The 16,296-nt window shown below is 33.7% G+C and overlaps 1 protein-coding gene across 2 annotated transcripts in view; it reads right to left on the bottom strand.

The window, feature by feature from the left end:
* Nucleotides 1–5,563: 5,563 nt before the first annotated feature.
* Nucleotides 5,564–16,296, bottom strand: part of LOC111045084 — an 85,133-nt gene continuing 74,400 nt past the window's right edge. For both annotated transcript variants that reach the window (XM_039432157.1, XM_039432158.1), the window contains 3 exons: nt 13,969–14,145; nt 10,134–10,353; nt 5,564–8,617 (listed from right to left, as the gene is read on the bottom strand). In XM_039432157.1, coding sequence (XP_039288091.1) covers nt 8,514–8,617; nt 10,134–10,353; nt 13,969–14,145 — 501 coding nt within the window. In that variant the 3' untranslated portion in view covers nt 5,564–8,513. The remainder of the gene's footprint in view (nt 8,618–10,133; nt 10,354–13,968; nt 14,146–16,296) is intronic.

Raw genomic sequence — 16,296 nt, forward strand, 5'->3', positions numbered from 1 at the left:
ACAATTGAAACTAAAAAAAATCAAGTGGAAAAGATTGAGCATGAAAATCTCTACAATTAATGTTCATTAACATTTTTACCTAAAATTAAAAATCTGGTGTGGCGCACTCACACAACTTTCCTTGCCGTTATGAAAATTGATCACCTGACGCTAGTGTTCCCGCGCATCTATCTCAAGTCTACTATTCAAATATTTGAGCCAGCTGGTGACAGTGCAATAACGCTGGAGACACACATGAGGTCTGCTATCTCTTCATAGTGAATGATTTAATAGAATCAACAATAATTTGCAATTGAATAATCACATTTTCTCGAATTTAAAGCTTATTTTCAATTTTAGGTGAAAATGTTACTGAACATTAATTGTAGAGATTTTCATGCTCAATCTACTACACTTGATTTTCTTTGTTTCAATTGTATCTGAAGCCTGATAATTGGGAATCTATCTGCATTGATGGGGCGAAGCTCCTGAAATTTTTACAGATATGGGACTTGTGGCAGTTGATAGAGCTTATCAATGACTATTTTAGGTATAAATTTGATCAAAATCGTTGGAGCCGTTTCCGAAAAAATCACGAAAAACCCTGTTTTTGACAACATTTTCGCCATTTTAGCCGCCATCTTGAATTGCATTTGATCGAAATTGTTCGTGTCGGATCCTTATAGTGAAAGGACCTTAAGTTCCAAATTTCAAGTCATTCCGTTAATTGGGAGATGAGATATCGTGTACACAGACGCACATACACTCATACACACACACACACACACATACAGACCAATACCCAAAAACCAGTTTTTTGGACTCAGGGGACCTTGAAACGTATAGAAATTTAGAAATTGGGGTACCTTAATTTTTTTCGGAAAGCAATACTTTCCTTACCTATGGTAATAGGACAAGGAAAGTAAAAATAAGCTCGAAATTCGAGAAAATGTGATTATTCAATTGCAAACTGTTGTTTCTATTAAATCATTCACTATGAAGAGATAGCAGATCTCGTGTGTATCCAGCGTTTTTGTCCTGGCCCCAGCTGGCTCAGACCTTTGTTTATGAGTAGACTTGAGATGCGCGTGAACACTAGTGTCAGGTGACAAATTTTCATAACGGCAAGGAAAGATGTGTGAGTGCGCCACACCAGATTTTTGAATCATGAAATCCTCAACAGTCACATGAACTACCTCAAAAAAACTATTCCATAAGACAGTAATGAGTGAAAAAGACCAAAATAGATCTCTCTAAGGGATTTCAAATTGAGAAATTGGTTTAATAACCTTAATGCAAAGAAACTATTCCATAAGACAGTAATGAGTGAAAAAGACCAAAATAGATCTCTCTAAGGGATTCCAAATTGAGAAATTGTTTTAATAACCTTAATGCAAAGATGACTGAACTCAACCTTTTTTTCAAATGCTGAAGATCTGGCTTCCACCAATGTTTGTTATGGAAAGTCAAATCAAATAAAATAAAATTCTTTTATTCCTCATCCAAAAAACAATACAACAAATATAAATAAATTCTGTCACCCACACTATCAGAAAAATGTTTACAATACAATAATGTTACTTAAAAAGCATAATAATAAGCATAATAACATAAAAACTTTCTATTCTACTATTAATGTTTATTATTCTTCTAATAGTGCAAGCTGACAGGCCGTACTTAAAGGAATTAATCCTTGCATGGACCTAAGGTCTGTGAGCAAGGATGAGCTCCCATCAGTCAGCCTGACGAGAATGAAATTGTATTATTAATTTACATATAAATTCATTAATTTATATTGGAAAAGGATGTTGACGTATCCTAAGATATTGAGAGGAGGACAGGGAAAACCCGAAATGAGAAACAAAGCACAAACCCCGACGATGTTGGATTTCAATTAGAAAAAAAACTGTAGAGCTTTTATAGGAATGATACCTTAATTGAAATTCTAATAAATAATTATGAATTGAATGAGGAGCAAAATTTACCTTAAGTCTGATGCAAGACACTAAACTCATAAAAAGATTATGAAAAAAAACTATCTGTAGGATGAGTTTATAAGTTCCTCTGATTCATCCAGACCGAAGACTGATAATAACCAGTGTGTGTTCTTTTTGAATGTGTCAATAGACAAATATTCAAATAAGTTCAAGTTGGAAAATCTACTGGAAATGTTCCTATAAAGAATTTGTGAAATATATGAAGGGTTGGTAGTTGAGTAAGTTCTGTGCAAATAAGTGGATGAGACAGTTGTATTCTGTGAGTAACGGGTGTTATAAGAGTGTGAGACTACTGAAAAAATTGAGTTTTGATGTTTGTACATGTGAATAAGAAGAACTTTCATGGAAATTTGTCTTACTGTAAGAATAGATGTTTCATTAAATAATAAATCTGACGGATGAAATCTTGATTTCTTGAAGGCTACCTTTATGACTTCTCTCTGTACCACAGCAACGGGTTCGAGAACCGTTTTATAAGCTCCCCCCCAAGCAATGATGCCGAAAGCCAGTATTGATTGTATACCCTATAAGCATAATAGGCCATCTTAATCTCATTTGGATTGAGAATGTCACTCAACATCCGAAAAGCATAAATTAGCCGACGAATTCTGCATTTTAAGTAGGTGATGTGTTCTGACCATCTCATACGTCTGTCGAAAACAATACCTAGATATTTGTATGAGTGTACTCTTTCTATACGCTCACAGTTACATACATTGCTTTGCGGATCATCACAGTTATGTATTTTGATGTCTTCAAGGTTGTAGTCAGTAATGGGGCGCAGAGATATTGGCATAAACTTTGTTTTTGTTACATTTAGAGAAAGGGTGTTCTGGTCAAGCCACTTTTTCACCTGTGCAAGATCATGTGTTGCTTTATCTTTTACTTCCTCCCAAGAAGCACCTCTCAGAAAAATAAGGGTATCGTCGGCAAATAGCAAAATCTTTCCATTCAGGGCAAGTCTCGAAATATTGTTAATGTAGACGAGGAAAAGCAGGGGACCCAGAGTACTGCCCTGGATCACCCCGTAATCCACGTCAGCTTCATCACCAACTATACCCGCTATGGAAACAGATTGCCTCCTGTTTGAAAGAAAACTATTGAACCAAGACAATGATGTGCCTTGGATGCCTATGTATTCTAACTTTTTTAAGAGCTTTCTCCTATCTATAGAAGTCTAAGAAGATCATCATGGATTTTTGGCTAGAAGATATAGAATTGTTAATCTCTACATTGATATCAAATAGGGCATCAGTTATTGATTTATCTTGCCTAAACCCATACTGAGATTTACTAAGAATATTGTTTGCTAGAAGATAGCTCATCAGTTGTTCTTTCACAATTTTTTCTAATATTTTAGAGAAAACACTCAAAATGGATATAGGACGGTAGTTATTCATATCATTACATGCTCCAGATTTAAATAGATGTATCACTTTAGCTAATTTGATTAATGAGATGAAGAAGGGGTTTTGATAAAAGATGAATGTTATATTTAAGAGAGGATGCAGAGAAATTATCATAGCCAGGGGCAGAACCTCCTCTTAAGCCGGACACGTGTCGCAAGATAACTTGCTCTGTGACAGGCTTCAAGACAAAGTTAGTATGACTTCTGTATAAATAGTCATCTATTAAAGGTTCATCATCTGAAACAATAGTATTAGCCAACCTCCTGCCTACACTAGAGAAGAAATTGTTGAATTCATTGGATACATCCTTATAGGGGAGTTCAAGGAGAGGTTCTGTGTACTTGTATTTAGAAATTTTTGTAGGGGGAACTGTTCTTTATTCTTTGTACGGCCTGTTCAAAGCCTCTGTACGGCTTTGTTCTTTATGGAAAGTTTATACTGATAGACTACTGTGCTGATACCGTTAGTAGTTGGTACCTCTTGGATAAACCAACAAGATATTTGGAAAGAGAGGAAGAAGAAACTTTACTACAAGAACTATTTCAAGCTTTGGACAGTAAAATATTGAGTTATCAAATTTACAGATTTTTCTTCTAAAATATAGCTTTCTGAAAACTCACGTACGGTACCTACAGTACTAATTATATTACTTTCCACTTTTGTAACACAGAAACAAACTGTTATTTAGAAAATGATGCAATAATAACATAAAACTAGGAATCTATGCGCTTTATAATGTGTTATTCAAATTTATGTACAAGTTTCTACAGTAGGCCTACCTACTATAGCTTAGATATAGGTAGTATTAGCAATTAGTGTTTTTCCAATAAAAGCACACAATTCTGGGATTAATAAAGATTGTGTCATGGAAAAACTACTGACATGTGCACGATGTTCTTAAGCTGTTACAATAAAACAATTTCCATTGATTTAAGTTCTATTATTTTTTATTAGTGAAAATAAAGAAGTTGAGCACACATATGAAATTAAACAGTGAGCAGATCAATGAATTACCTACATGTTGAGAATAATTAGTAGCTCTTCATTACTATTAAAATTCTAGACCTTCATTAGTGTGAGCAAATTTAATAGCATCTTTTATAGTGAAAACATGTCACGAAAGTAAAGCAAGTTATCCTTATGTCCCAACTGTTTTTAAGATATTTATCCTTTCTTTAGGAAGGATCTTTTCTCCTAACTATACTAGTTGACACATTCTGTGGAAGAACTACTGCCTCAGATGGTGGAAGAGCTGTCATGAATTCAAGTACGTCCCGAACAGTTTCAATGCCGAGGAGGACAGGCAACGGATCGCCTCGTTCGGAAAATGTAAGAGGCTTCTTGTTCACAGAATGGATGTGCATAACAAATTTTAGGCGAAATAGACATGCTGTCTCGACAGACCGACTAGAAGCTGAATGAGGATAGTCATTGTGCCAGTCAACGCAGAATAGAAATAGGATAAACTGGTTAACTGGCCTATGAATATAATACTATAGTTGTCCAACAGTTTGATATAAAATATCATACCCGGCTAAAACAAATCATATTCTCAAAACATTACTTACTTCTTCAGTTAGGTAGGTGTACAGTTACTGTACAGAGTTTATACAGTATCTGTAAGTAAGCACATTGAATGATCTAGGTACCTTCTTTTCTGCAATCAGTTCCACCCAATCGTACGGCATACAAGTTGAACAAAAATTTCTGCACAATTGAAGTGATAGGTGAATCAGAAGTAATGAATACTGTCACAAAGTAAAGGTAAATTTCATTATTCCGTGAGTACTTCCTTATTCCGTGGTTCTGGCCATTATAGATGCATCAAATTTGATTGGAGATCATTAAACGGAAACAGATCTGCGGGTCGTCAGGTCTATAGATTATGGACTTGAAGTTTTGAATTTCAGGTGGCTGGCCATCTTACGTTTTATGGTGATGGATAACCTTCCGGTGGCAACCAGGTGTCACCTTTATCAACAACAACGATTATGACTCTAGCTACAATCATTGGTTCTTGGAAGACAACTTGATCAACTATTGTGTGATGACAATAAACGTTCAAGTTGAATAGTCAAAAATAGAAATATTGATAGAATGATGGTCTTATAATCACGGAGAAGTTGTGACTTTATAATACAGTGTATGGTAATGATATGAGAAATAATTTCAAAAACATAGAGTTCAATCGTTTATGCTATGTATTTTTTAAAAAAAGGTCTACAATAATTTACTTACAAGGCGACATTCAAACTTTATTAATACTCAAGTTCTGTACCGGTAGTGTTTCAACAAGGAATGAGTGTGATTTAGTAACAATGCTAATAAAAAGAATATATTAATATTTTTGTGAGACAGATGATCTCTATCGAATTGTATGAGATCAAATAAATTAGAAAACGATACAATAATTTTCACATTCAATGACAAGGTTCATTGCAATTTCAAACATTGCTCATAATTAATGCAGATTGTATTTGAAAATCCAACGAATTCATGTCGAAATAAATAAATGGCTCGTTTTCACGGAGCATTTACATTAAAAATAGAACTTCAATTTTTAAAAGACACAGTTAGTAGATTTATAAGTGAACCGATTTTTATTAATCACTGTTTGTGCCATTGTAATATTTATACAACATTCATTACACTCAACAAATACAGCAATATAACGATTTGTCATTTAGACCGCAGCCGCACTCGCGGTTTTGAACAAGTAAATATATATATATATATAGTCGATACATACAAAGATAGATTACTTCGATAGATTTACGGCTTTCTAATTGTAATTTGGTGACAGCCACAGACACAGTCTGTTAAAGATCACTGATTCTCGTACAGATTTCACTGTAATAATATGACAAATTTGCTTCTTAATTTGATTAAGCCAGCAGTCAACCGAAACCGCGATCGATGGTCGGACACTATGACAAATCACAACAAAATTGATTTATAATATAAGTTTTCAATTGACTTTCACTAACTTATAGAATATTCCAAAATTCATAACAGAGACAACAAAAACAAGAGCAAAAATCAATTTCTTTCCTAAACTTTCTTTTATATATTATCTATTATTTATGATGTACAAAACATTATTCAAAGCGCAAAATAAAACATCCAACATTTCACATATAGTCACCACTTGCAATATTTATCTATTCTATAATAGTAAATACATACATATAAATGAAAAAGTAAACATTTATCGATAAATTATAATATAGAACCGTAGCAGTTGTAAAGATGAATACCTGGAGTATCACTGCACTTAAACAATATTGTTCATTTCAACCAAGTGAATGTCTTTCAATTAATATTATTATTGTTACTAGATCCGTTGTTTTATAATGCACAACACAAATAATAATGATTTTCTGGAAGATATTTTTTCATTATAGAAACACACACAGCGAATATTATTATTATTCGACATTGTAATCATATTATTTCAAGTGTTGAAAGGATCAACACTTGCATTAAAATTGTATAGACTATATAAAACACTTTCAATGAAAACAGTTGGTTTCATATATATATTTCAAGCCAAATTTTAGGGTATTAGACACATCTTACAACTCACAGATTGACGATAATAATGTAACATTTATAATATGATGATACAATGAACCCTCGCGTTAATCAATTGATTATCCACTTTGCACACCATAGGACATTTAGTACTAAATTGAAGAAATGATACACATACACAAAGAGATGATAAGTTCAATTTCCCTTATCTCATATGATATATTATATTCACTATAGACCGATCACTTATTAAATGGATACTCAGATTCCACAATCTGCTGTCAAGAACCAAAGTTCAATGGAATTCTCATCCTTTTTTGTATAAATTTATCCAGTACACTATCACTCCAACACTAAACCATTTCCACTTAAATTAATAACACTTATCCATTGTACACCGTGATGAGTAGAATACACATATATTTGCTCAAAATTGGCATGAGAAGAAAACAATTCTCTCAGAAACTGCCACCTCGTGAAAGGCGGGTTTAACATAGTTATTATCCAATAGGCGATAGACAATACCAATAAGTTAGACGACAATGTACACATGTAACAAGGTACTTGCAATTTCAAGACAGTTCACAGTAGAATTACTTTTAAGTTACATGTAGCTCAAGAAGTCTACAAAAGTTTTGAAGTTCAACTCGTGTCACACAGATCTTGAAAATTACATATACAGGGAATAAAATGCTACCCAATGTAAATCATGGGCATTATTTTCCATAACGTCTGTAGTAATGCACCTTGTAAAAATTACAAAGAGAAGGGAAATGCCACAGAGTGTACTTTTTAGGCTTCAGAGAAAGTTCAAGCTACAAGGTTTTATACCTTCTTTCAAAATATTAAATAGAGTACAAGATATTACACAGTTTACTTGTCAGACATAATCATGAAAAGATCAAGTTAATAGATGTTAAACTGTTTTAAATGATTCTTTATCAAGTGAGAATGTATTAGCCAGGCATTACATTTCTAACACAGAAAGTTCAAGTAATAAGGTTTTATACCTTCTCTCAAATTATTCCACAACAGGATAGAATATTGGAACATGTATTAAACATAACATTTTCATCATCGAAAGTTCAAGTAATAAGGTTTCACACCTTCTTTCAAATTATTCCTTCAATAGGACAGTTATGTTGGAACATGGTTGTAATGAACAGATGTAACATCTCCATCATAAAGTACAAGCTATAAGGTTTCATCCTCTTTCAAATTATTCCGTACATATAGGGTATGAAATGCTACACCAGACATGATAGGATATTCAAGCCGTGAGGTTTACCTTCTTTCAAATCGTGTAACTAGATTTCCATAATAGAAAGTTCGAGCTATAAGGTGTCATCCTCAAAGTTATTCCTCACACAAAGGGTACAAAATGCAATAGATGCCTGACATGATATGAATAAAGGTTCACCTTCTTTCAAATAATTACATTTCTGTAGTAGAAAGTTCAATCTGTAAGGGTGTCCTTCTTTCAAATCTAGAGAGTTCAATAGAAAGGTTGTGTTGAGGGATGCACGAATGCGGCAAAACACTGATGAGGGTGGGATTAGTAGAAGTGGAATGGAGTGAAGACGGCTGACATGGATCAATCCGTCGCTTCATCCTTGGTAAGGTCAGCCTTTCCAGCTGAATTGTCCGCCATTTTGTCCGTCTTCGACTCCACCGACGAGTCCATTTTTACGCTACCGCCTGCAAACAATTCATAAATACCAATACAATGAAATTTCTCACTTATCCAATAGAATACTCATCACAAGTAGGGTTGTTCCGATACTGCAGATACTTTATTTGTATCGCAAAAAAGTACCGAAGCCAAGAACTTTTTGTATCGATACATTTTGGGATATTAACTTTTGTTGGTATACTTATTTGCACAACATTTTGAGAGTTGAACATTTTTACTGTTGATAGATCTATAATTTAAATTTTTTACAATTTTCCGTTGAAAACTGTATAAATCAACAATTCATTAGAAAACTGTAAAAATCAACAACAAATGAAACAATGCTGCTGGAACCGTCAAATTAATCACAAAAAGGTCTGAAAGCTGAAAATATAAACTTTTTTGGGCCTTAAAAAGTATCGAATTTCGATTCCTACTCATATCAATACCCTTCTTCCAATACCCAAGTGGTATCGATACTTTTGTTTCGATTCGATGCCAAGTACTGGTATCGATACTTCTGTGGTATCAGAACTACCCTAATCACACGTATATTTGAGAATTATAAATACAAAATAATTTTTCAAGTCATTCACTAATCATAGATAATGATAGTATACATGTTTTTTTGAATATTTATATTTGTTGAATTTCATCATACGTATGAACCATATTCATCAATTCATTTACAGGAAGCAAAACTGACTTGAAGAGTAGAAATTAAATAATTATTGCCTTTAAGGCTGTGCAAAGGCTACAAATAAACTTTCTACTAGTGATATTTTTCAAAGTTTTTCGATTTTTACACTATCAAGCTATCAAAATGAAAAAGTTTTCTCATGAAAACATTTTTTTCCAATCGTTACTTTTTAAGATATGAGCGCCTAAAGTTTAAATTTTTGGGACAGAACATTTCAAATTCGGTAAGAGGTAAATCCATGAGATTTATAGGATAGATTCTTCATGGTTTTGTTGATCTAGTAGACCAAAAATTTTCTGAAAATATTTTTGAAAAAGTTATTCAATTTACCAAAAATAAGTTTTAGTTGAGTTATTTTTGAGCAACTTTCTTGTTTTACTAGATCAACAATACAATGAAGAATCTATCCTCTGAATCTCATGGATTCATCTCTTACCAAATTTGGAATGTTCTGTCCCAAAAATTTTAACTTTAGGCGCTCATATCTCAAAAAGTCATGATCGAAAAAAATGTTTTCCTGATAAAACTTTTTCATTTTGATAGCTTGATGATATAAAAATCGAAAATATCACTAGTAGAATGTTTATTTTTAGTCTTTGCACAGCCTTAAGACCAATTATCTCCCTCTTATATGTACAAATATGTACTTCAGTTTAAATGGATAAATAATTAATATATTTTCTTGTAAGATGTACTGGTAATAAATAGAATCAAATTTATTATCAAATTATTATAAAAAAACACTAAATTAACAAGATTAAATTATTATCATTATTATAATAAAATGAATGATCATCACAGATACATGTTACTGGGGGCATTGTGTTTGAATGACAAAATACCTGGCTGCTGAGGATAGTACGAGTTGGCATTGTTTGGCGCCATTTTGGCGACGTAGGCAGAGCCCGGGGGCGGTCCCCCCGGCCTGCCGCCTCCCTGCTGCCCAGGGTGTCTGTTCTGCGGGGGCGGCAGTCGGCCATTGTTGTGATGATGCTGCTGCATATTGCCGTTGTTGTTGTTGCTGTTGTTCATCTGCTGTTGTTGTTGCTGCATCTTGGCAACCTAAAACAACAAGTTAAGAGTAGATAATGTATTTAATCAACACAACATTTTCACAATAAACAGTAGCTGAATATCGTCTTAATAATCAGATAGTAAAGTTGATAGTACAATAAATTAGGTCTATAAACAGAATTTTCACAATGAATAGTTATTTCAATACCGTCGTAATAAGCATAATAAAATAGAACATTCAGTTCTAAGTTGATAGGAAAATTGGGTCTATATACTATTGAAAAGAAATTGAATGGTTCAACTAAGTGCATCTAAAATATCCACATCTAAGGTATTCTTATTTAAAGAAAACAGAATATATAGCCTATTATCAGTTTTTAATGAGATTTGAAATCCTGCATATTTTTTTGTAGAGATGAATATGTTGATATCCAGACTGAAACATAAATTGTCACAAACACAATATTAATTTTTAGTGAGCAAACTGTTTTGCTGAAAGCTTACTGGAGATTGATAATGGATCAACAGAAACTAGCTTCTCATTTTTTCCCAAAAAGTGGCAATTTCAAGTTATTTTATTCAATATTCTGATATATTTAAAAAATAAAAGAATCTTACAAAGCAAGATAATCTAGAGATAAAAATTGCTTAATCTCAAAAAATAAAAAGATTATGCTAATTACTGATGATGGAAATTTTCATCCGAAATAATTTTGGAAAGAAAGTTGAATAAAATAAAATAATAGGAGGTTGTTTACTGCAGTTTTAAAATATTCATACTTTCAAAAAATGAAAAGCTGATAATGATTACTGACTGATGATGACATTTAAAAACACTTTTAGAATGAGAATTAATAAATGTGAAATTATTACAAAGGTAAAATATAAATGAGTCGGAGCAATAAGAAACAAAAGAAAAAATTTACGGCTAATAATATTCAGAATTAAAAATTATTTAGACTTGATCTTATAAATCGCTTTAAATTATGTTTTCTCTCATTTGAAGTTTCACTTTTTTGGAATTTTATTTTTAAATGAAGAAATGATTATTTTATATTCTTATTTTCTCATAAAAAATACAATGTAAAGAACATTTTTGGAAATAACTAGAAAACATTCTCAGCAAATAAATCTGTTTAGTATAAAGAACAGTAAATAAGAAATTATTCATCTCTTCATTTTGATGAAATTGTAATTTCTTTGTTTTCACATAAGTATACTAATGTACCTGATAGTTAGCCGGGGGCCGTTGGATGGGGGGCTGGATGGTCGGGTTGTAGCGATTGGGCTGCTGGGGGGGCGGCGCCACCCCCACTCCCACTCCTACCGGACTGGGTCTGCCACCCCCCATTTGCGCGACGGCTGCCTGGTTGCGTTGCTGCTGGGCCGCCACCTGCTGCATTGCCTACAACATCACAACAGTGTCTTAAAAAAATAAAACAAACATAATAGGGTATCAGCAATTATATGAAAACCTTATAAAATGTGCTATCATTTGCACCTTTCTGTAAATCATACAAACCATCGTTGGCAAAAAAGTAGACAGTGGGATAATTAGGGTTAGATTATTGATAATTGGGATTATTTTGGTAATCTACAACTCAAGTTATGTTATTCAAGAATTCGTTAAGAGCCTTATCTCCGCACAGGTATTAAACTACAGATAATATTAATTCCTATAGAACTAGAAACCCACATCAATATTCAACATACGAGATTGTCAAAGTCATTTAACAGTTTTGAGATTGAAAAAAATTAAAATGAAAAAATTCTTTATTAGGCGGAGTTAGGACATATTCCACTCAACCTTGAAATTGTTGGCAAAAAGTTTACAATAAGATACCACTTGAACTCCAAATTGCGCCTCTCAATGTATTCAAGGCAAATAAGTGGTACAAAACCCACTTTATAAGCTGGACGAATTCTCAGAGAGAAAAATTAGTGTTTCATGACTCATTTTCGTGTTTGAGAGTAGTGTAATGAATATTATGTATTATATGTAATAGACAGGTACTGTTTATGTATTTTTGAATGTAGATTTGTTGACGTCTCTTTCCTTCTGACAAAAAAATATTATGTTGATTATTATATGACTGTTGGTTACAACCTAGACAACAAGGACAATAGTGGCGTTCACTAAGAGCCGCAACTCTAGTGACAATCACCCACAGACTTTCCAGCGTCCGAATCCATTCTCCAGAAGCGTTGAGCAAGCTATACACAGAGACACTAGTAGCGTCCACCAGCTGCTAAGGGAACGCGGAATCGGAAATGTCGGTAACTAAAATATACATGACAATCCCAATTCCACTTTCCCGTAGCAGCTAGTGGACCTGTGTGCAGAGTGCTTTACTCCTGGTTCTTTGACTCAATCCAATCCACAACTTTGTCACACACCCACAGCCAAGTTGAAGATTGAGTGCCTTCTTGTCAAATATCAAAAAGTAAAGAAAATTGATAGAGTAAAATAATTATATAGGTAGATAAGATCAAATAATTGATTAATAAAATGAAGTAGGCTGAAAGTAGATCAGGGTTATCAACTTTCAGTAATATACAGCATTATACAGTGGATAATTGAAATAACATGAGTTTATATATATATATATATACAATTCGTTCTATAACATGGTTTAAAGGTTTGTATTTGTGGGATGGGTGGGGATGGATGTCATGTGATCGCTCTAGGGCCGGACAGTTTCAGTCATTTGTTCCAAAAGATGTTTTTTAAAGTTAGGATGAAGCTCGCTCGGCTCTCGATGGACCTGATAGAAACAGGAAGTGCATTCCATGCACGACAGGCACTGACTAAGAAGGATTTTGTGAAAATAGTAGTTCGATGATTGGGTATCCTTAAAGTACTTTCTCCGGTTCTAGTATGTGAAGCATCTATCCTCCTACCTTCAGAGACAAATTTGAAATCATCTTTAAAATAGTTCGGATTACCGTATATCAAGATATCTCTAACAAGCTTGACTATTCGAAAAAGCCTCTGATCGGGAAGCTTTAATGTTGAACTAGCAATGTGGGCTGGGGTGATATGATCATGGCGTTGGAGAGAGTAGACGAAACGTAGACAATAATTTTGGCAACGCTGTAGTTTATCATTCAGAGTGACTTGCATATCGTTAAGAACAGAATTACAATACATTAAATGTGGGAAGATGAGAGATTGAACCAATAATAATTTAATGTTTCTAGGGAGGATATCGTGCATTTTCTTCAATGCATGCATGGCTGAGAATACCTTTTTACAAGTTTGTTCACTTGTTCTGACCAGTCAAGAGTATTATTCATAATAATGCCTAAATTTTTAACTGAGCTACAGTAAGCAATAAGAAACAAAAGAAAAAATTTACGGCTAATAATATTCAGAATTAAACATTATTTAGACTTGATCTTATAAATCGCTTTAAATTATGTTTTCTCTCATTTGAAGTTTCACTTTTTTGGAATTTTATTTTTAAATGAAGAAATTATTATTTTATATTTTTATTTTCTCATAAAAAAATTACAATGTAAAGAACATTTTTGGAAATAACTAGAAAACATTCTCAGCAAATAAATCTGTTTAGTATAAAGAACAGTAAATAAGAAATTATTCATCTCTTCATTTTGATGAAATTGTAATTTCTTTGTTTTCACATAAGTATACTAATGTACCTGATAGTTAGCCGGGGGCCGTTGGATGGGGGGCTGGATGGTCGGGTTGTAGCGATTGGGCTGCTGGGGGGGCGGCGCCACCCCCACTCCCACTCCTACCGGACTGGGTCTGCCACCCCCCATTTGCGCGACGGCTGCCTGGTTGCGTTGCTGCTGGGCCGCCACCTGCTGCATTGCCTACAACATCACAACAACAGTGTCTTCAAAAAAATAAAACAAATATAATAGGGTATCAGCAATTATATGAAAACCTTATAAAATGTGCTCTCATTTGCACCTTTCTGTAAATCATACAAACCATCGTTGGCAAAAAAGTAGACAGTGGGATTATTAGGGTTAGATTATTGATAATTGGGATTATTTTGGTTATCTACAACTCAAGTTATGTTATTCAAGAATTCGTTAAGAGCCTTATCTCCGCACAGGTATTAAACTACAGATAATATCAATTCCTATAGAACTAGAAACCCACATCAATATTCAACATACGAGATTGTCAAAGTCATTTAACAGTTTTGAGATTGAAAAAAATTAAAATGAAAAAATTCTTTATTAGGCGGAGTTAGGACATTTAATTCCACTCAACCTTGAAATTGTTGGCAAAAAGTTTACAATAAGATACCACTTGAACTCCAAATTGCGCCTCTCAATGTATTCAAGGCAAATAAGTGGTACAAAACCCACTTTATAAGCTGGACGAATTCTCAGAGAGAAAAATTAGTGTTTCATGACTCATTTTCGTGTTTGAGAGTAGTGTAATGAATATTATGTATTATATGTAATAGACAGGTACTGTTTATGTATTTTTGAATGTAGATTTGTTGACGTCTCTTTCCTTCTGACAAAAAAATATTATGTTGATTATTATAGAACTGTAGGTTACAACCTAGACAACAAGGACAATAGTGGCGTTCACTAAGAGCCGCAACTCTAGTGACAATCACCCAGAGACTTTCCAGCGTCCGAACCCATTCTCCAGAAGCGTTGAGCAAGCTATACACAGAGACACTAGTAGCGTCCACCAGCTGCTAAGGGAACGCGGAATCGGAAATGTCGGTAACTAAAATATACATGACAATCCCAATTCCACTTTCCCGTAGCAGCTAGTGGACCTGTGTGCAGAGTGCTTTACTCCTGGTTCTTTGACTCAATCCAATCCACAACTTTGTCACACACCCACAGCCAAGTTGAAGATTGAGTGCCTTCTTGTCAAATATCAAAAAGTAAAGAAGCTGATCAGGTTCCTAAGGTTTGTGAAAACCCATCAACAATATTTCGATTAAAAACCTTGGTTATCACAAGGCGTGTGCACAGTGGATCCCGTATAATTATTTAGAGTTACGAAATTGAATTGAACAAATTGAAATTTGCAGCAGGATCTTACAAGAAGTGTATAACTAGTCAGAAAAATCTGGCGCCTATGTAGAAAAATGCAAGCTTTCAAATGGTATACCTAATTATTGCAATAAAAAATGTTCCACCTCTGAAAAAATATGGGCATCTTACAATTTGCATGCCTTATCTACCTAAAACACCAATATATCAGAGGCGATATACGAGGATGCTGAAGCTCGAATAATTAGGAATCCGAGTTAATGGTATAATCTGCCATCAGCTACGAATAATCACTACAATTTGCTGTATTGCACAACTCTTACTTCTTTATTCTTGCCTGACAGCTTCTATGAAATATTTCAGTTATAGTTATTTTTCACCAAGAGGAGAGCGCTGGTTTTCATAGTTGACATTGGTTTTCAAATGGCAGCCAGAGCTCTTCTCGTGGTCAAATAGCGTGGTCAGGGCGTGGGCCCTATTGCATAACAAAAAACAAGCTAATAGCTCAATAATTTCCTATTTTATTCACTAGCAGACAACTGTTGGTATTTTATTATGCAAAAGGGGCCAGGAGGTTGTATTTATTATAGTACTGTTCAAAGGTTCATTTCCATTCTATTTAAACTCATTTTATGATTCATTGTTGAAAAATTACAGCTCAAGTTAGTACAACAGTAGAAGGGCCCTGGTTTTCATAGTTGACATTGGTTTTCAAATTAGTCAGAGCTTTACTCGAGATGAAATTCCTACAGTATAATTCATTCTGAAACCAGAAGGTTGATTTTATTCTTGTTTGTTTATTGTTCAAAGGCACAATATTAAGTTAATTTCATTCACACATTAATTAATTAGTTCAATGATTTCCAAATGGCAGCCAGTGCTCTTCTGGAGTTTATCTAACTATAGTGTTATTTATTCTGTAACCAGGATATATTTATTTATGTTTGTGTATTGTTATTTTTGTTATTGTTTGTGTATTATTATTTTTTTATT

Source organism: Nilaparvata lugens, chromosome 7 (assembly GCF_014356525.2).
Source record: "Nilaparvata lugens isolate BPH chromosome 7, ASM1435652v1, whole genome shotgun sequence".
Classification (NCBI taxonomy): domain Eukaryota; kingdom Metazoa; phylum Arthropoda; class Insecta; order Hemiptera; family Delphacidae; genus Nilaparvata; species Nilaparvata lugens.